The 19789-nt window shown below is 46.1% G+C and overlaps 1 protein-coding gene and 1 long non-coding RNA gene across 10 annotated transcripts in view; one reads left to right on the top strand and one right to left on the bottom strand.

Moving 5' to 3' along the window:
* IRF2 (interferon regulatory factor 2) overlaps window positions 1-19789 on the top strand; it is a 38492-nt gene that overhangs the window by 13386 nt on the left and 5317 nt on the right. For 5 of the 9 annotated variants that reach the window (XM_083460074.1, XM_083460077.1, XM_083460078.1 and 2 more), the window contains 5 exons: window positions 15037-15129; window positions 16931-17030; window positions 17748-17924; window positions 18571-18608; window positions 18974-19088. In XM_083460074.1, coding sequence (XP_083316200.1) covers window positions 15043-15129; window positions 16931-17030; window positions 17748-17924; window positions 18571-18608; window positions 18974-19088 — 517 coding nt within the window. In that variant the 5' untranslated portion in view covers window positions 15037-15042. Of the gene's footprint in view, window positions 1-961; window positions 1048-15036; window positions 15130-16930; window positions 17031-17747; window positions 17925-18570; window positions 18609-18973; window positions 19089-19789 lie in introns of all 9 variants that reach the window. The other 4 variants (XM_083460070.1, XM_083460073.1, XM_083460071.1 and 1 more) reach the window with 1 other exon arrangement.
* On the bottom strand, window positions 9163-10416 carry LOC310686501. Its single transcript, XR_014515963.1, has 2 exons — window positions 9396-10416; window positions 9163-9365 (listed from the first exon to the last, which is right to left on the bottom strand). It is a non-coding gene; the product is annotated as an uncharacterized lncRNA (long non-coding RNA).

Here is a 19789-nt window from a genome sequence, read left to right as displayed (position 1 = left end):
ATTCCATGTTCCAACTTTGATCTGGTCACCGCTGAACCTAAGCAGATCCTGGCTAGTTGGGGTGACTGCACTGCAGGATTGTGGATTAGCATTGGTGGAAAAGATTGCATACATGCAAAGCTCTGAAATTCTTGAGAAGTATTTGATGAGAAGAAGCTTGGGGGGGTCTTCACATATGTAGAATTCTTCTTTATTATCTGCTAGGTTTTTTGGTGGGATGGAAGTCTTCTTTTGTTTGTGGTAGAAGGCTGTTCTTCATTTTTGTTCAAATGAGAAAGGAAGGGTTGGAGAAAGACCTGGAATCAATGAGTGCATGTAGTCTCTCTTTCCTTGACAATGCACACAGGCACTGACTTAGAATTTATTTCATGTGCCAAGAGCATGCGCATGAAGGAACACAGTACCGTTCAGCTGCCTAGCTTCTCTGTAGTACTAATGCGAGTGCCAGAACAAGAAAAGCGATCCACTTTTAATGAGGAAATTGCGCTCTGGAGGCTTGTCTGAATTAGGAAAACATATGAAATGTTGTATATTTTATCTCTCTGCACACTTTGACCTCTTCCTTGGGTGTTGCCGTTCCTCCCACCACCCCCAATCTTCACCAGCTGCGTCAAGTTAGATGAAGGCCACATTGGGGGAAATGTCAAAATGTGCTTCAGAGTAGCTGACTGGGGCATTTTCCATGTGTGGAACAACTGAGCTCAGAAGCATGCATCCAGCCAGCCATAAAATATACTCAGAAGATTTATAGGCAGTTTTTCCAAGTCTTAAGACAATGAAGGCTTCAAGGGTGTTATCTCAGTATGCTTAAATGCCTCTGCTAGCTAAGTTTTTAAGTGGTGAGAAATGTAGTCTAGCAGCTAAAATAAGTGTTCAGGGGGGTGGCCTGACATTTGTCACTGGTCACTCTCATGTAAGTGGGATGGGGTGGACCATAATCCAACTTCTGTTGTCTCCCCAGATGCTTCTTTCTCCATCTCTCCCTTCTAGCCTTAAATGGCCTGTGAGACGTATCACATAGATAGGACAAAAGCAGGAGACAGACAGGTAAGTGCAGAGCTCAGCTTTGCTGTATCTGTAATCTGAACAGACTAGGCTGCTAGGACAGCTTGCAAGATCACAGTGTTAATGAAACAACTGCACCAGGAAATGAGTTGGGATCCAGAGCACACATCTTAGCAAGGGATGGTATGACCCCCCCCCTCCAGCTCACTTGCATAATTAAACAACTGGCTGCATTTTGAACTACATACTTAACATTTCTGCACAGTTTTGGTAACCTAGTGGTTACCATAGAATTTACAATAGTGCCCGGATCATCATATTCTAGGAGTGACCATAACTAAAGTACCACCCTAAGTAGGTATGAGGCACTTTTGGCCACGCTGACCACCATCTGAGGATCCCAGAAGCGTCTTGCCCTAGGGTAGGTGTGGGGAACCATTGGCCCTGTAGATGTTGCTGAATTACAGCCCCACCATGGGCACCATTGACCATGCTTGCTAAGGCTGATGGGAGTTGTAGTTCAGTGACACCTGGAGGGTCAAAGGTTCCCCTCTCCTGCTCTGGGGCCTAGGCAAGTGGCTCATTGTGCGGGAAATATGCTTCATAAGGCATATATCCAGATCTTGGCATAACTTTCCTCAGCCTGGAAACCCCTTACTCTTTAGTGTGCAATTAGGATAAATATTGGAAATTTCCATACAATATATTTTAACTGTGCGCTTTATTCTGGATGTAATGGAGAGTTGTGGTCAAGCGTACATCCAACGGCCAGATCTTCCTTGTATTTGGTGTTCCTTAAAATAGGGCTGGTGCTGCTTTACATCCTGGAATAGCTCCAGCTTCTGAACAGATCCAGGTTCCCCGAATCCTATAATTAGAGCACAGATTCATCTGAGCAATTCTATCTGGTCACACAAGATAATATCCAGACTTATGAAATGATTGTGAATCTGGAGAGGAAGGCTGGGTTTGTCGCTGCTGCTTAATTTTGAAAATCACATTTCACAGCTGTAGATTTAGTGTTTTCTGTTAATCAGAAAGTTGTACCACAGATGTGGAGGGAAAGCAGTGGAAACTGAGGCTTATGAGCTCCTATTTCACCTGACTTCTGGCAACACCTGTGGTCTTTGGCCCAGCACCTGCCCCTTCGTCATGTCAACTAGAGTCAGCTGTCTAAACTAGGATATTGGCCAGGCAAAATCCAATGGGGAACATTAAGCAGGAGCAAGTGGATGGGTGGGGATCTTGTGATATAACAGCTCTAACCTTGAAACGGAACCCAAGAGAAGAACTGGTAAAAGGCTTGCTGGCTGCTGAATTTCTGTTCGTATACTGCAGGGCAGATTAGGTTTCACGAATCCAGCATGATCGCAGGCAAAGCCAGAGGAAACTGGGCCGGCCCTGTAGTCTGGTAAGGCTCATTGGGGCCCACTTAAAAGTAGCTTATGGAAGTCTTCTCCAGGAGGAAGTGGGGTTTTCCCTGCTTGGGGTTGAGGAACAGAGAGCTTATCTGCTTCATTTGATTCCTGTGAAGGAAACTCTTGTGCGGCAGAGCTCTTCTGTAAACAGCACCTGCCTGTTCAGGGAGAGAGGATACTACAGGTTAATACAGAAACACTGCATTGTGCAAACTGATCCTTCTTTGAATAAGCTGCTGCTTCTGCCCTGACAGCGATTCCTGTTACTGGGATGGTGAAGAATTTGCTGCCACAGTCATGGGTGTGAGTTCTTACCAGGAAGCTACAGAGGGCTTTCATTGCACACTGCTTTCCATGGCAATGTGTTCACAGGGGCAATAGGGGCATGTGGCTTGGAACCCTTTTGCAATGCAAGAACCTGATATAAGTATGTGCTAGTATGCTGCGCCAATTAGCTGAAAGCAGTGATGGCCAAACTTGGCCCTCCAGCTGTTTTGGGACTACAGCTCCCATCATCCCTAGCTAACAGGACCAGTGGTCAGGGGTGATGGGAATTGTAGTCCCAAAACTGCTGGAGGGCCAGGTTTGGCCATCACCACTGGCTTAAAGTGTGGTGCCAGTCCCACAAATCCTTGCTTTAAAGGGCCTGATCTGGCCTAGTACAGTGGTGCCCCGCAAGACGAAAGGGTTTTCCGTTTTTGAGCTGCTTCGCAAGACGATTTTCCCTATGGGCGTGCTTTGCAAGACGAAAACGTCTTGCAAGTGTTCCGATTTTTTTTCGCTCCCCCCCCCTTTTTCTAAGCCGCTAATAGCCTTTTAGCCGCTAATCCACTAAGCCTTTAATAGCCGCTAAGCCTTTAATAGCTGCTAAACCGCTAATAGCACTAATCCGCTAATAGGGTTGCTTCGCAAGACGAAAAAACCGCTAGACGAAGAGACTCGCGGAACGGATTAATTTCGTCTTGCGAGGCACCACTGTATATCTTTTACCAGTTGTGACTCTTACACACTAGCATAGTTTTACAGTTTGCCCATCTACCTGAAGATATCAGGTACTTTAAGGTAAGGGCATATGGCGTGAAAATGGCTACAAAACTTAGAGGCTAGCTCGTAAGATGGCAAAACTTACTACGTTATCATGGAGGGTGGATATAGATAGATGTCGTTACTGCAGTGTTTCTACTTATAACATTTTTCCAGCTGCTGACAGAAATTGAAACTAACATAAGCGAAATACCAGGTCTAGTTTCATTTCTAATTTCTTCTCTACACCAGTTTCAATTTCTGTGTTGTTTCCATTTCTGACAACATGTTCAGCCCCAGAAGTTGCACTTTCTGTATGCCATAAGAGTTGCTAGCCAGCAAAGTTGACTTTAAGGTTTACTTGAATTGTTCAGAGCAGTTTGATGAAAACTTTGTGGATGCCACAGGGATAGAGCAATTCCAGATATAAAATCAGTCCCAACTGATTTTACAGTCTTTTATAGCGCATGAATGGGCGCAGATCTCCTAGAAGGTAATATCCTTTCTCCAACTTATAATATCTGGGGGCACTGTCATACAGTGGTTTCGCTCCTTCCTCCTGGGCCGTGTTCAGAAAGTGGTGGTGGGGGATGAGTGTTCAGACCCCTGGGCCCTCACTTGTGGGGTGCCTCAGGGTTCCGTCCTCTCCCCCATGCTATTTAACATCTATATGAAGCCGCTGGGAGAGATCATCAGGGGGTTTGGACTGGGTGTCCATCAATATGCAGATGATACCCAGCTCTACCTCTCTTTCAAATCAGAACCAGTGAAGGCGGTGAAGGTCCTGTGTGAGTGCCTGGAGGCGGTTGGAGGATGGATGGCGGCTAATGGATTGAAGTTGAATCCTGACAAGACAGAAGTACTGTTTTTGGGGGACAGGGGGCGGGCTGGTGTGGAGGTCTCCCTGGTCCTGAATAGGGTAACTGTGCCCTGAAGGACCAGGTGCGCAGCCTGGGAGTCATTTTGGACTCACAGCTGTCCATGGAGGCGCAGGTCAATTCTGTATCCAGGGCAGCTGTCTACCAACTCCACCTGGTACGCAGGCTGAGACCCTACCTGCCCGCGGACTGTCTCACCAGAGTGGTGCATGCTCTAGTTATCTCCCGCTTGGACTACTGCAATGCGCTCTACGTGGGGCTACCTTTGAAGGTGACTTGGAAACCTTAACTAATCCAGAATGCAGCAGCTAGACTGGTGACTGGGGGCGGCCGCCGAGACCACATAACACCGGTCTTGAAAGACCTACATTGGCTCCCAGTACGTTTCCGAGCACAAATTAAAGTGCTGGTGTTGACCTTTAAAGCCCTAAACGGCCTCGGCCCAGTATACCTGAAGGAGCGTCTCCACCCCCATCGTTCTGCCCGGACGCTGAGGTCCAGCGCCGAGGGCCTTCTGGCGGTTCCCTCACTGCGAGAAGCAAAGCTACAGGGAACCAGGCAGAGGGCCTTCTCGGTAGTGGCGCCCGCCCTGTGGAACGCCCTCCCATCAGATGTCAAAGCGATAAATAACTATCTGACATTTAGAAGACATCTTAAGGCAGCCCTGTTCAGGGAAGTTTTTAATCTGATATTTTACTGTATTTTTTGTTTCTATGGAAGCCACCCAGAGTGGCTGGGGAAACCCAGCCAGATGGGCGGGGTACAAATAATAAATTATTATTATTATCTATCCAACATCAAATGCTCTCCTGCAGGAAAGTGGTTTGTGAAGCAGCAGCACCCTGCAAGACTGATCCTTCCACTGTTGAGTGGGGACAAGGATCCTGTGGGGCAGGGCATCTGTCAGGGAGGAGAGTCGTGTCTTGGGCCTGCCTTCTGCCAGAAAGATGCTAGTGCCTGTCTGGTAAGACTTGGCCTTTTTCACACATTGCTTGCTCCTCCTCCTTCCTGCCCAATGCCGGACTCCCTAGCAGCCTCCTGTTGCTCAAGGCCGATCCAATTTGACTTCCAGTGATAATGTGTCTGGGTACTATAGCCTGGCGATATATCAGTAAATTGTCTGAAACCTGTATGGCATGGGTAGGCAAACTAAGGCCCGAGGGCTGGATCTGGCCCAGTCGCCTTCTAAATCTGGCCCGCTGACGCTCTGGGAATCAACATGTTTTTACATGAGTAGAATGTGTCATTTTATTTAAAATGCATCTTTGGGTTATTTGTGGGGCCTGCCTGGTGTTTTTACATGAGTAAGGTAAAGGTAAAGGGACCCCAGACCATTAGGTCCAATTGTAGCCAACTCTGGGGTTGCGGCGCTCATCTTGTTTTATTGGCCGAGGGAGCTGGCATACAGCTTCTGGGTCTTGTGGCTAGCATGACTAAGCCACTCGTGGCGAACTAGAGCAGCACATGGAAACACCGTTTACCTTCCCGCCGGAGCGGTACCTGTTTATCTACTTGCACTTTGACATGCTTTCGAACTGCTAGGTTGGCAGGAGCAGGGACTGAGCAACGGGAGCTCACCCCGTCGCGGGGATTCGAACCGCCAACCTTCTGATCGGCAAGCCCTAGGCTCTGTGGTTTAACCCACAGCGCCACCCGCGTCCCTTTACATGAGTAGAATGTGTGATTTTATTTAAAATGCATCTCTGGATTATTTGTGGGGCATAGGAATTCATTCATTCCCCCCCCTTCAAAATATAGTCCGGCCCCCCACAATGTCTGAGGGACAATGGGCTGCTGAAAAAGTTTGCTGACTCCTGCTGTATGGCATTCAGATCACAATACCGGTTTCAGACATTTTGAGCTGGCAATACATTGTGGTGGCCAGGGAGCCATGATGTATTCCCAGTTCAAATTGCCTGCAGACAGCAGAGGTGGAGGCAGGCAAGCAGATGGAGCCTGCCTGCGCCTTTGAGGAAGCCCCCTGACCCTCCAGCTCCAGCTCACCTGAGCCGGAGCGGCTCCACTCAGCTAAGGGGAGAAAGAAGCAGCCGAGATACATTCCAGACATTGTGATATATCATCATATCATGGCATTTAGCTGCTGCTATATCACAATGTTGAAAACCAGATATTGCCCAGCCCTGGTGTGTACCCAACCTGTCCAAGACCCTCCAAATATGCCCACTTCGGCTTAGGCCTCGACCCAAGCCAGTGCACACCCCTAATATACGTTTGTTAAAAGAGCATAGCACTTATTCTGTCTGGCAAAGTATGCTCAGGTCCAGAAAAGCTTCCAGTTTTTAAGGTACTCCAGCATGACTTTATGCTGCAATGCAGCTATCCTCTTGCCATTTGATTCTGCTGATTTGTACAAATAATCTTTATGCTAGAGCCAGACTTTCTGAAGCATGGACTGTTTAATCCTGTGGAGAGGTACAAGAATAAACAAAATGTGTGGGTGTTGCTTCATAGAGATTAGAAGAAATAAACATGATACTTAGGTTTTGCCATATAGATATGCTCTATTTAGGAGAAGCACTATCTCAGACTGTACAATTGTGAACAATTTATTTCAAAGCCACACTCCCTTATGTGCTTATATATGTGTCCTCTGTTGTTTCATTCATGTGCTTTTGTTTGTTTGGTGAAGTTTGTTTGCTAAGTCATTGGAGGAAAGGCTCCTGTGTAAACTACAGATTGGACGAGATATGTAAGTTAATGGAGGTCTGTTTTCATACTGTATTCTCTAGGGTGTGGCGTGTGATTGTCAGCGGTGTTTTAGCGGGTGATGGTGGGTGCGTCAAGGTCTGCTGGCAATTGACTGATGCAATAATTGGGCGAGCTATTGGCACTTACATTCATTGAGCGTGCAGACAATTGGTGGCTTCGTCGATGTGCGTGCGATTGGCTGTGGTGGTCTTGCGGTCTTGCAATTCCTCCCCCCCAAAAGCCCAAGAAGTCTGGGTAACACCCCCCCCCGAAAAAGCTCAGCAACTGTGGGCAATCCCCCCCTAAAAGCTCAACAACTCTGTGCAATCTCCCCCCATTTTCTCATTTTTGAGTCTCCAAAAAGAGGGGGCATGTTACACATGGAAAAATGTGGTACATATACATGTGTGACACTTGAGGAACCAGGCACCAGCCTCACTATGGAGCAGAAGACATCTGAGTGCTTTGGGACCTGTAGGGGAAACAGTTGGGAGATCCATGTGGGCAAAAAGAATCTACCGTATTTTTTGCACCATAACACTCACTTTTTTCCTCCTAGAAAGTAAGGGGAAATGTCTGTGCGTGTTATGGAGTGAATGCCTGCGGGTGGCGGGGGGATCTGCTGCAGTCGTGAGCAGAGGATCCATGGTTCCCCTTCCTTCCCTCCTCCGTGGTTACAAAGCATGGATCCACATGGATCCTCAGGATTTTTGCATTGGGCTACTCCAAACTCACTGTCAGATCACATGTCTGTGGCCACAGCATGAACCACAAAAATAATATATCCACTATTGTAGAATATTTTTTTCTTGTTTTCCTCCTCTAAAAACTATGTGCGTGTTATGGTCTGGTGCGTGTTATAGAGCGAAAAATACGGTAATCTAGGGGTCGGCAAACTACGGGCCCCGGGCCGGATCAGGCCCACCAGGGTTCTAAATCCAGCCGAACCCAGCCATTTAAGAACCCACTGCAAAGCTGAGACTCCTGGCAATGGTGATGGGAGGAAGAGGCTGATTGGCAGAGACCGTGCCACACTAAGGTAAACCAGACGCGGTGTTTGATTGGCAGAGCCGCCGCCGCCCTGGTGCTCCTGTGGCTGCTGCCACTCTGCATCCCCATGAGGGGGGCGGCAGTGGCATTCCTGGAGGAGGACAGCTGGCCCAGGCTAGGGCTTGGCGGGGCCACCACCGCTGCACTCCCATTGGCGGCCGACGTGATGGTGGAGGGCGATGAGGCCGGCAGTGAAGTAGCCCAGGTGGCGACCTTCACCTCCGAGGAGCAGGAGGGCAAAGGGGCGGAAACACCTGCATGGGGCGGCAGCTGCAGGTGAGGCACCAGCTTGTCCTTGTCTCCGTCTCCATGCTCCTTGAAGAGGTGTACCAGGCAGTGTGTGCTGCTCTCGGCCAGCTGGATACATGGGCATCCTTTTGTTTAAAAAAACAACTGTGTGGGACTAAGCTGTAGCCTGATAGCACCTCAGTTGCATTTATGCCACACCCACTAACTTGTAATTGCTTGCAAGGTGACTAAATCAGAGCTAGTTGTTTGAAATTCTCACCTTTGCCTTTGTTTTGTTTGTTTGGCCAGGGTTTGAGAGGATATCTATATGCCCAACACAGACCTTTTGAGCTCTACCTCCCTCCCTGAACCTAACTATATCTTCTGCCCACCACACCATCTGTTCTGGGGGTGAATGTGCAGAGATCCTCGCACATCGTCAGGTGTGTGCCATGATAATGGAAGGAATCTTGCCAAAGCATAGAGAAGGTGGTGGCCGCAGTGTTGTGCCACAGCTGATAGGCTCCTGCAGAGGGAGACAGATCCGGTGGCTGCAGGATCCTGGAATTTGGAGGAGGGTACAGTGTCTAGCATAAGGGCTTTCTCTCCTTTTGGGGGGTGCCAGTGCAGCACATGGGTTTACACTTGGCACCCTTGAGGTCTTTCCTTGGTGGCCTCTGAACCCACCCACCCACTGGTCCCTTGGTCATAAGGATGGTAGCCATTTTCTCCCTTGAAAAGTATATAGAGCTGAAGGAGGGGTTTAGAAGACGGATGGTCTTTCCCGCTTCCTCTTTTTGCCCTATGTGTTTTTCAAAGCTCAGATTAATTCTAAAGGATCTGACTTTTAAAAAAAACAAACTCGGATCACTTGGGAAAGCAACATTTGCTTGCACACACTTTCTCTCTGTGTGTGTCTTTCTGTTGTGTGGGGCTGATCCAGGGGAGGAGGGGGTTGAGCACCCACAACACTTGTTCAAAAATCCAGATGTACCCAGAGTCCTAAAAATGTTGATGATCCCTGGCTTACTTGAAAGCACCTGCTCATAGAAGGCTAGTCTGTTTTGTTCACTTACGTCAGCACGTTGTTTATTTTGTGACAAGAATTCTGCCATGAAGGTGCCAAAAGGCTTTTGTATATAATTCCACGTTGCTTCCTTCATTCAACAGGAAGAAACTGAATGGCTCCTGGCTGTAGAGGATAACGATTGCATCTATTTCTTTCTTTACCCAACTCACTTAATCCTCTTGCTAATATATTTGCATGTATGCGGGCTGTTTCTCAAGTTACAGGTATACTGTCCTAAAGGTGCTCGAAAAAGCAATGGATGCTTGAGTATAAAGGACCCGTCTCAAATTGTAGAGCCTCTAAATTCCAGTATGGCTTCTTCCCATCGAGCAGTTCCTCTGTATGACGTAGGGCTGGGCAATATATCGATATATCGTCCAAAATCTGTCTGAAGTGAGATTGGTTTCATAATTTTTGACCTGGCAATATACAGTGGTGCCCCGCAAGACGAAAATAATCCGTTCTGCGGGAGCCTTCGTCTTGCAGGGATTTTCGTCTTGCGGAGCTCCGCTATCAGCCGATCAGCTGATAAGCGGTAAAACAGCTGATAAGCGGCTTTTAGGGCTTTTAGCGGCTTTTAGCGCTTAGGGGATTAACGGATAAGCGGCAATTTAGAGATAAGGAGCTTAGCGCCTTTCAGAAAAGGCAAAAAAAAAAAAAGGGGAGACCACGGAAAAAAATTCGTTTTGCGAGTAAGCCCCATAGAAAAAAACGTCTTGCGAAGCAGAAAAATGTCGGAAAGCCCTTTCGTCTTGCGCGTTTTTCGTTTAGCGGGGCATTCGTCTAGCGGGGTACCACTGTAGTGCAAATCATTGTCCGTGCGTGCGCTATGCCAAAATCACAATGTAGGGGAAACAGTGAAGCCAGTCAATGCGTCTCTCGTTTCCTGCAGCCCCTGTTCACTCTGCCAGCTCAGCTCTCCCCTGCTTCATGCAGAGGGCAGCAAATCAAAAGAGCAGGTGCAGATTATGATGCAGAAAAAACTGTGAAGCCAGCCAGTGCCTCTACATAGTTCCATCCTTATTTCAGACATCATGATATACAGTGGTACCTTGGGTTACATCCGCTTCAGGTTACAGACTTCGCTAACCCAGAAATATTATCTCGGGTTAAGAACTTTGCTTCAGGATGAGAACAGAAAACGTGCTCCAGCCGCGCAGCGGCAGCAGGAGGGCCCATTAGCTAAAGTGGTGCTTCAGGTTAAGAACAGTTTCAGGTTAAGAATGGACCTCCGGAACGAATTAAGTACCGTATTTTTCGTCCCATAGGACGCACCTAGTTTTTTTGGGGGGGAAATAAAGGAAAACATTTTTTTCCTTTATTTCCCCCCCAAAAGCAGGTCGGGGAAACCGAACCAGGTCGAGGAACAGCGGGATGGCGGCGCTGCACCTCCCTGCTGTCCCCGAGCTTGTGGGGCTGGCCCATGTCTGCCCGGCACGAGGGGCGCTCTGCATCAGGGCGCCCCGCCCGCTGGGTGGCAGGCTGCTATCCGCAGCGTGGGGAGCCCTGCGGGGAACTCCTGCAAGGGTCCCCACGCTGCGGATGTCTGCCGGGCGCGGGGGGCGCTCTGCTTCAGGGCGCCCCTCGTGCTGGGCGGCAGGCTGCTATCCGCAGCGTGGGGAGCCCTGCGGAGAACTCCTGTAAGGCTCCCCACGCTGCGGATGTCTGCCGGGCGCGGGGGGCGCTCTGCTTCAGGGCGCCCCTCGCGCTGGACAGCAGGCTGCTATCCGCAGCGTGGGGAGCCTTGCGGGGAACTCCTGCAAGGCTCCCCACGCTGCGGATGTCTTCCTGAAGCCTGGAGAGCGAGAGGGGTCGGTGCGCACCGACCCCTCTCACTCTCCAAGCTTCAGCAAAAGCCTGCATTCGCCCCATAGGACGCACCCAGATTTCCCCTTCATTTTTGGAGGGGAAAAAGTGTGTCCTATAGGGCGAAAAATACGGTACTTAACCCGAGGTACCACTGTATTGGTATATTGTGATGTTTGGCTGATGATATATCGTGATGTTGAAAACCAGATATCGCCCAGCCTAGTATGAGGTATGCTGCTCAAAGATTGTAGTCAGGTGGTTCTTGATTGGCTCAATAATACTAACAAATCTTGCTACGGTATAGGAGGCTAACACGTTGTGGTGACCATCCCTGTTGCCAGTTAAAATGGGCAATCCTATTTCTTCCCAGTGTAGGGCACCTTTCCACACACATCATAGCGTGCTGTTGAACTTTTGGAGTCCTGCTCTTTCTTCTTCTTTTGTGTTTGTACACAAGCCACAGTTGCTGAGGTTGCATGTACAGTGGTACCTCGGGTTAAGTACTTAATTTGTTTCGGAGGTCCATTCTTAACCTGAAACTGTTCTTAACCTGAAGCACCACTTTAGCTAATGGGGCCTCCTGCTGCCGCCGCGCCGCTGGAGCATGATTTCTGTTCTTATCCTGAAGCACTATTTCTAGGTTAGCGGAGTCTGTAACCTGAGGCGTATGTAACCTGAAGCGTGTGTAACCTGAGGTACCACTGTAACCCTAAACTGGTCAAACATGAGCAGGAAGGACCTGCTGCAAGGCTTGCCACCTTGCATTTATATGTTGATAGGTGGTTGGTAGTTAACCCATTCATATAATTAATGTTGTGAGTGAGATTCTGAATGACAATTCTGATCTGTGTCTTCGTTTGATTTGTGGAGACAGAAAATTATCTCTCCGCACCACCTTGCCTTCTGCATGGCAGCACAAATGGGAGAAAATGCCAGAGTATTAGAGGAAGGGGTTGGTAGTAAATGCTGGAAACACGATGGCTTGTGGTAAAGTTTGGAGGCTGGAAGTAAGTGCAGGTGAAGCTCTGGCTTCTTGTTGCCTTCGACTGCAGTGCAAAGAGTTTGTTGGAGGCTGCTGGTGAATGAAACTGCGAAGGCCTAGGCAATAACATAGTCATTTACGTCAAGAGAGGACATGCTTCAGACTTGTAGGTTCTGCTGTTTGTTTGTTTTTTACCAGCACCCTGAGATCTACCAACCAGAGCCAGGTGCAAAAGACATACACTTGTAATTAAAGAATGCTGAGCCCAGGAATTAGTTTTAATTAGCCAAACTTCAACTGAGCTCACTGTTTGTCCTCACAAAACCACTCCTGGTTAACTCTCCTCCCTCAATCCCAGGTATCTTTCATTTTCAGCAGTCTAATTTGGGAGTGGGGACTTTCTTTGTTGTTGCCATAATCAAGAGTCAGAAATTCTTGCTGATCTACCGGTACTTCATGCAGATCTCTACCAGTAGATCCCACTTTCTGAGTACAGTGGTACCTCGGGTTACAGACACTTCATGTTACAGACGCTTCAGGTTACAAATGGTACCTTGAGTTAAGAACTTTGCTTCAGGGTGAGAACAGAAATTGTACTTTGGCGGTGCGGCGGCAGCAGGAGGCCCTATTAGCTAAAGTGGTACCTCAGGTTAAGAACAGTTTCAGGTTAAGAATGGACCTCCAGAACAAATTAAGTTCTTAACCCGAGGTACCACTGTACCTCCACTTTCCATTGTTGATGCAACAATTATATTGATTGGGTTTTAATTCCTGATGTATGATTTGCATACTCTATAATCAAAATAAATGTCTACTGAAAAAAGTTTAAGAGTATTCTGTCAGAGAGAAAGATCTTCCTTCCCTTAGGCAAATGAAGCAGTTAATTTCTCAGTGTCCCGTACCTGCAAAATGATCTTTCCCCTCTTTGTTATTTTCCTCCCCACAATTTCAAATGATGTTTGATGGATTTTTTTGTAGCAGCTGTGGTACTAATTTCTTGTGGAAATCAAGCCCCTCCAGAAGCCATCAGGATTTGGTCATAGAGAACAGTTATATCTATATATAGGGAAATGTTTTAATAATTGCTTAAGTTCCATCTTTGAGTAAGCATAGAAAGCACATTTGATTTCTTCTCTCAAGGCTTTTCTGGCTCTTGCAATCCTACCTGCCTGAATCCCACCTGTATTTGTTGATCAGGCCTGAATTCACTTCTATATTTAGCCATGATCTCTCCAGTACAGCATACCATCCTGCTTTCTTACAGTATGACTTACTACCCATTTAGAGGCAGAACACATTCCTAATTCATGAAATATATGATGTCTAAAATTACATTGGCTTCATTTTACTGACATATTACATTGCAGGTTCATCATTTATTCTGTGGTATTACTTGCTCATCAGTCACTGTTACAGAATATGATATTGAATCTATGATTGCAGCCTTCCATAAAGCAAATAAAAATAGATGAGTGTATTTCATCCAAAGTGTAAAGTGCACAACAACCTGATACTCCATGTTTACTGAGAAGTGAGTCCCATTGACTCATGCAGAGTTCTCAAATTAAGAGTGCATAGGATTACATGCTTGCTCAGAAATCCCCCTGAATTTAAAGCGACTCACAGCACGATCCAAGACATGTTTACTCAGAAGACTCATTACGCCCAGGTAATGGAATGCCCCAATCCTATACATGTGGCCATTGAATATGACGGGCTTTGTTTTGAGTAGACATGCAGAGGATTACAGGCAAAGTGTCATCAACTTCTCTTGGGAAAAGTTTAGCAGATGCTTAAATCTTTCAGTAAAACTTGTGAGACTCAAGAGGTACAGTGGTACCTTGGGTTAAGAACTTAATTCGTTCCGGAGGTCCATTTTTAACCTGAAACTGTTCTTAACCCGAGGTACCACTTGAGCTAATGGGGCTTCCCACTGCTGCCACTGCACAGTTTCTGTTCTTATCCTGAAGCAAAGTTCTTAACCCAAGGTATTATTTCTGGGTTAGCAGAATCTGTAACCTGAGGTACCACTGTACTTCATTTTTAAACTTCAGCGTAGGTACATGGTGTTGCAGTGAAAATCATCTCCAATGAACTGTTATGAAATACAATATAGCGTAGAACAATTGCTTGTAAGATAAATTGTCAGAAAGGTCTTATCAAGAATGCCCTCCAAAGAAGTAAAGTGTGATTAAAGCCTTCCAAGGCAGTCCTAGAGATTGGTTCTCTTGAGGTCAGCAAAGTGGGAAGTCATGCATTGCTGACCATCTTGGGCCTGCGCTGTAGGCAGAGCCTTTGTTCCCAAGTTTCATGTTGAATATTACCGTAAAGTTTATAGATAGATATTTTTTACATTAGCATTATAGTTAATTTCACTTCTGTGTATAATGTAAAATAGTGGTGGGAATCAAGATCTGGTGAGTGGGCTGGATCCTGAGCTCTGAAGGCAGCCCTGTTTAGGGAAGTTTTTAATGCCTGATGTTCTATCGCTTTATTATTATTATTATTATTATTATTATTATTATTATTATTATTATTATTATCACCATCATCATTAATTCTGTTGGATAATAAGAATAATACTAATACAATGTGACTCAACTGCAAAGGAAGAAATTGGGAGTTCACTCTTAAGTTTGCTCCTAATTCTTCCCTTTAAGTACGTCTTGACGTTCAAAGTGCAGCTTGAACTTTTCATATATGACATAGGAAAAAGGAGGGTGTGTGTGTCTTGCTGAAAACAACATGGCAGCCCAACCCGTGAGACCTAATAAGGTCCATGCACCAGAGTTCCCCTGCTGCTGATGTAAAGGAAGCACACCTGGCTTGTCAAATAATTGAGCTGTGCTTTCTCTTCTTGCAAAGGTAACAATGCCAGTGGAAAGAATGCGAATGCGGCCGTGGCTGGAGGAACAAATAAATTCAAACAAAATACCGGGTTTGAAATGGCTAAACGAGGTAAGGCATGCCTGCGTTTTTAAACATTCTTATGGGCCCATGAGGTGATACGAAAACAAGAATGCAAAGGAAAGCACCAGTTAAAGCAAAACCATTGTTTAAACAAAACTAAGGAATGGAATTAAAAACCCATCAAAAGCCAGGTGAAATAAAACATTTTTATAGCCTGCATGAATCTAAGCAAAGGGAGAACCAACCTGATCAATAAAGTAGACAGTTGATACATGGTACATTCATAATGCCACAGAATGATTTGATGCTAGGGGAATTAGTCCAGCATTAGCATTCATCAAACTCTAATTTGAGTATAACCAAAATTGGAATGAGTGTAACCAAAAACTGTGGTTTGCTGCAGGGTGGATTTGATTTAAATTGAATCAATTTAAATCACTAGTCAGCAAGACTTGATTTAAACCATTATTTTTTTTACAGAAAGACCCATTCTTGCATAAATTTTCAGAGCAGTTTTTACAGTTATCAAAAATTACTGACATGGACAGATAATTATGAAATTATTGTGAGGTTTAATAAGTTAACTCATTATATTTGGACAACTTTTCTGCTGTACTTTATTGGAAGGAGAAAATTAATCATAAGTAACAATTTAAACAACTTACTGTATTTAACTAAAACAATTAGGGATGTGGGTGGCGCTGTGTAATTCAGGTACCGTATTTTTCGTCCCATAGGACGCTCCGTCCCATAGGACGCACCTAGTTTTTTGGGGGGGAAATAAAGGGGAAAAAATTTCCCTTTATTTCCCCCCCAAAAGCAGATCGGGGAAACAGAACCAGGTCGAGGAACAGCGGGATGGCAGTGCTGCGCCTCCCTGCTGTCCCCCTAGCTTGTGGGGCTGGCCGATGTCTGCCCCGTGCGAGGGGCGCAGGCTGCTATCCGCAGCGTGGGGAGCCTTGTGGGGAACTCCTGCAAGGCTCCCCACGCTGCGGATGTCTGCCTGGCGCGGGGGGCGCTCTGCTTCAGGGCGCCCCTCGCGCCGGGCAGCAGGCTGCTATCCGCAGCGTGGGGAGCCTTGTGGGGAACTCCTGCAAGGCTCCCCACACTGCAGATGTCTGCCCTGCGCGGGGGGCGCTCTGCTTCAGGGCGCCCTGCCCGCTGGGCGGCAGGCTGCTATCCGCAGCGTGGGGAGCCTTGCGGGGAACTCCTGCAAGGCTCCCCACGCTGCGGATGTCTGCCTGGTGCGGGGGGCGCTCTGCTTCAGAGCGCCCCTCGCGCTGGGCAGCAGGCTGCTATCCGCAGCCTAGACATCCCTGCCGGACCTCCCGTAGGGCTGCCTAGGCTGCGGATGTGTTCCTGAAGCCTGGAGAGCGAGAGGGGTCGGTGCGCACCGACCCCTCTCGCTCTCCAAGCTTCAGCAAAAGGCTGCATTCGCCCCATAGGACGCACCCAGATTTCCCCTTCATGTTGGAGGGGAAAAAGTGCCTCCTATAGGGCGAAAAATACGGTAATCAAAAAGCTTAGGATAAGAGCCCAGTGAAATTAGAAATGTTTGCCTGAAATCACAGTAATGCACATCCAATAGTACCTCAATTAGTTCACAGCTTTAAGTCACAAGGAGGCACCTGAATATTTTGCAGCAGTTAGTAATTTTGCTTAATCTCAGTAAAATCAACAACTTTGACTTTCATTCCATGCAGAACATTATTGAGCCAGAAAATGAGAAAGCAGTGGAAAATAGGTGCCGGTTGTACAAATGCTACCTGTTTTATAAAGTAAGAATGTTTAAGACTTCTATATCTGCAAGTTGATAATTGTGGTTGTTTCCTCCTTTTTTCTGTTCCAGGAAAAAATGATTTTTCAGATTCCCTGGATGCACGCAGCACGCCATGGGTGGGATGTTGAAAAAGATGCTCCTTTATTTAGGAACTGGGCTATTCACACAGGTAAGAGGAGCTCAGGTTTATTGGGGCAGGTTTATTGCGGAGGTTTTATCTCTTCTTTCAGCGTTGTAGTGTTCCATTTTGCTTTTCCACATTTTCACCTTTCCCCAGTGTCCCAGCTGTAGTGCAGTGAGCAGGTGGGGCTCTTGCAGCTAGGAGGATATAGCTGCAGCTATTTAATCATCTGGGGGAAGCAGATCCACACATGCATCCTTTTGCCTCTTCGAAGCTGCCCCCTCCATTCCTGTATATGTGGCAGCGTCATAATGTCTATCAGAGGCCTCTGTGCCTGGCAGCTCATTGCTGATTTGATGGGCCAAATGCAGAGAGGTTTGGAGTGTACTTGAGCAAGCGGGGTATAAATAATATTATTATTAATATTATTATTAATATTATTATTATAATCATCAACATTATTATTACAGTGGTACCTCGGGTTACATATGCTTCAGGTTACATACGCTTCAGATTACAGACTCCACTATCCCAGAAATAGTGCTTCAGGTTAAGAACTTTGCTTCAGGATGAGAACAGAAATCGTGCTCTGGCGGTGCGACAGCAGCAGGAGGCCCCATTAGCTAAAGTGGTGCTTCAGGTTAAGAACAGTTTCAGGTTAAGAACGGACCTCCGGAACGTATTAAGTACTTAACCCGAGGTACCACTGTATTTATTAGCATAAGGTGTGTCATACCACGAATCCCGTTTTTCTTTCTTTGTTAGGGAAGTTCCAGCCAGGAGTTGATAAACCAGACCCAAAGACATGGAAGGCAAACTTTCGATGTGCTATGAACTCCTTACCTGATATTGAAGAAGTCAAGGACAAAAGCATAAAGAAAGGAAATAATGCCTTCCGGGTATACCGGATGCTGCCATTATCTGAGAGGCCTTCAAAGAAAGGTAAATGAGAGGAACATTGCGGATATTCTGGAGATCGAGAGAGCCATGCTGATAGTGGGCTGCTTCGTACATTAGTCAGATTGTCTCCTTTATAGCAGGCACACTTGGTCTTTAACATCCTCGCTAATAATAATAAATTGTGCAACGTCCTCACTTCTGTGCCTCACAAAAAGAGCAAAACGTTAACAAATAAAAACGCTTCTTAATACAAGAGAAATATATATACAAAATAAATACACACTGGGCAAGATTACCTGGTTGGCACAAGACTGTGTATATCTGCCTGTCATATGTCAGGTCAGGTAAGATACAGGGATGAGAAGACAAAAGATGTAGCAGTAGCTCCATTGTTTTAGGAGCAACTAGTTTTTCCTTGAATTCCAAATTTAGTGGGGCATCTTGCTTCTCACCCCAGTTGATGGTTTTGCAGGGTAAGCTGCAGGCAGTACTGCTGTCCAAGTTTCCTTAATTTCATTACGGTTCGAATAGGTAGTCTAGGCCATTTAAAGTACCACGTAAATTATAATTATGATCAACATTGAGTCCAGTGACTCCCCAAGTTGGAGTACGTTGGGGCTAGGCAGAATTGTCCAGTCTTACCAGGAAATGATTGTAAAACAATAAATGAATCCTTACATTTCTACAGGAAAGAAACCCAAGGAAGACAAAATGAAACAAATTAAGGTAAATATCTCATCATTTCATAGACAAATTATAGGAATAAATGTTTCAGGCAGCGCCTCACCCTTGCAACTCTGTAATGTTTAATTTTTCATTACAAACCATGCATTAACATTTCTTGGAAGGCACCTTGTGAATTTCACACTTTGCTTTTATGTATGAAAAGGACTGGGAAAGGTTGCTGTTTCAGTCTGATCTTGGGAAGCTTAAACAGCCATTCGGCTTTCATTTAGGCCTACCATCATGGCTGAGAAGGGTGTGTCAGGGACAAAGGGTAGGGAAAGGTTAACGAAGGATAGTCAGGAGATCGCTCTTCTGTATACTCAACAATCGTAACACACTTCCATTTTTTCATTTTATTTTTTCAGCAAGAACCAGAGGAATCGTCGTATGAACTGAGTAATGGAACATGCCAGGGGTTTTCTGATTACTGCTTATCTCCAGCAATAAAAGCTGAAGTCGACAGCACAATAAACATTGTAGGTAAGTCGCCCCAGCACACTCCTTTTCGTATCTGGTAAACTCTTACTGCAGTAACTGTGGCCTTTTATAGTTCAGTTTCACTATATGGTTGGTAACACGGCGGAATTACAGCAACAGGAGTTCGTATTTTGATGTGGCCTAATAATATTTTGCTTTAGTTGACAATGCTTAAGAACAAATGTGGACATGAAATTTAATGGTTTATTTCGCTCGAGTGGGTCTCAGTAGTAATCCTTCTCACCAGTGAAAAAACACTACAGGAACTTTGACAGCACTTTTCAGCTAAAGTAGGAATCCAGCACCGTAACACCCTAACAAGGTGACGGGGAAGGAGATGAAATAGAAGAATTTTTGTGGCTAGACCGTCATTTTCCATGTTAAACTAAGAAACAGGAAATACTTTTCATCATGAATGAAAGGTCATTTTAATTATAGTATATTTCATATCAAGGGAAGGCTAATTAAAACTGATGCACTTATTTGAATGTTCTGGTATATACATTATGCTGGCCCCAGCAAACCAAGGTTTGCAAATCAGGAATTTGCTCCCCTCTCTTCCTCATAGTCAAACCTTCCATCTGATTCCTAACCAAGTCCCCTCTTAACCATGTCTTCAAACCCTGGTTTCAGATGTTGGTTGAGATGGGACAAGTTTAAGACTCTACATAGTGTACCAATCTTAGGGCTAGATCTCCAGCCAT

This window comes from Podarcis liolepis, assembly GCF_965112155.1.
Source record: "Podarcis liolepis genome assembly, chromosome: 9".
NCBI classification, from domain to species: domain Eukaryota; kingdom Metazoa; phylum Chordata; class Lepidosauria; order Squamata; family Lacertidae; genus Podarcis; species Podarcis liolepis.
Note: the sequence above shows the minus strand (reverse complement) of the source record. Positions and strands in the feature narration are given on the sequence as shown.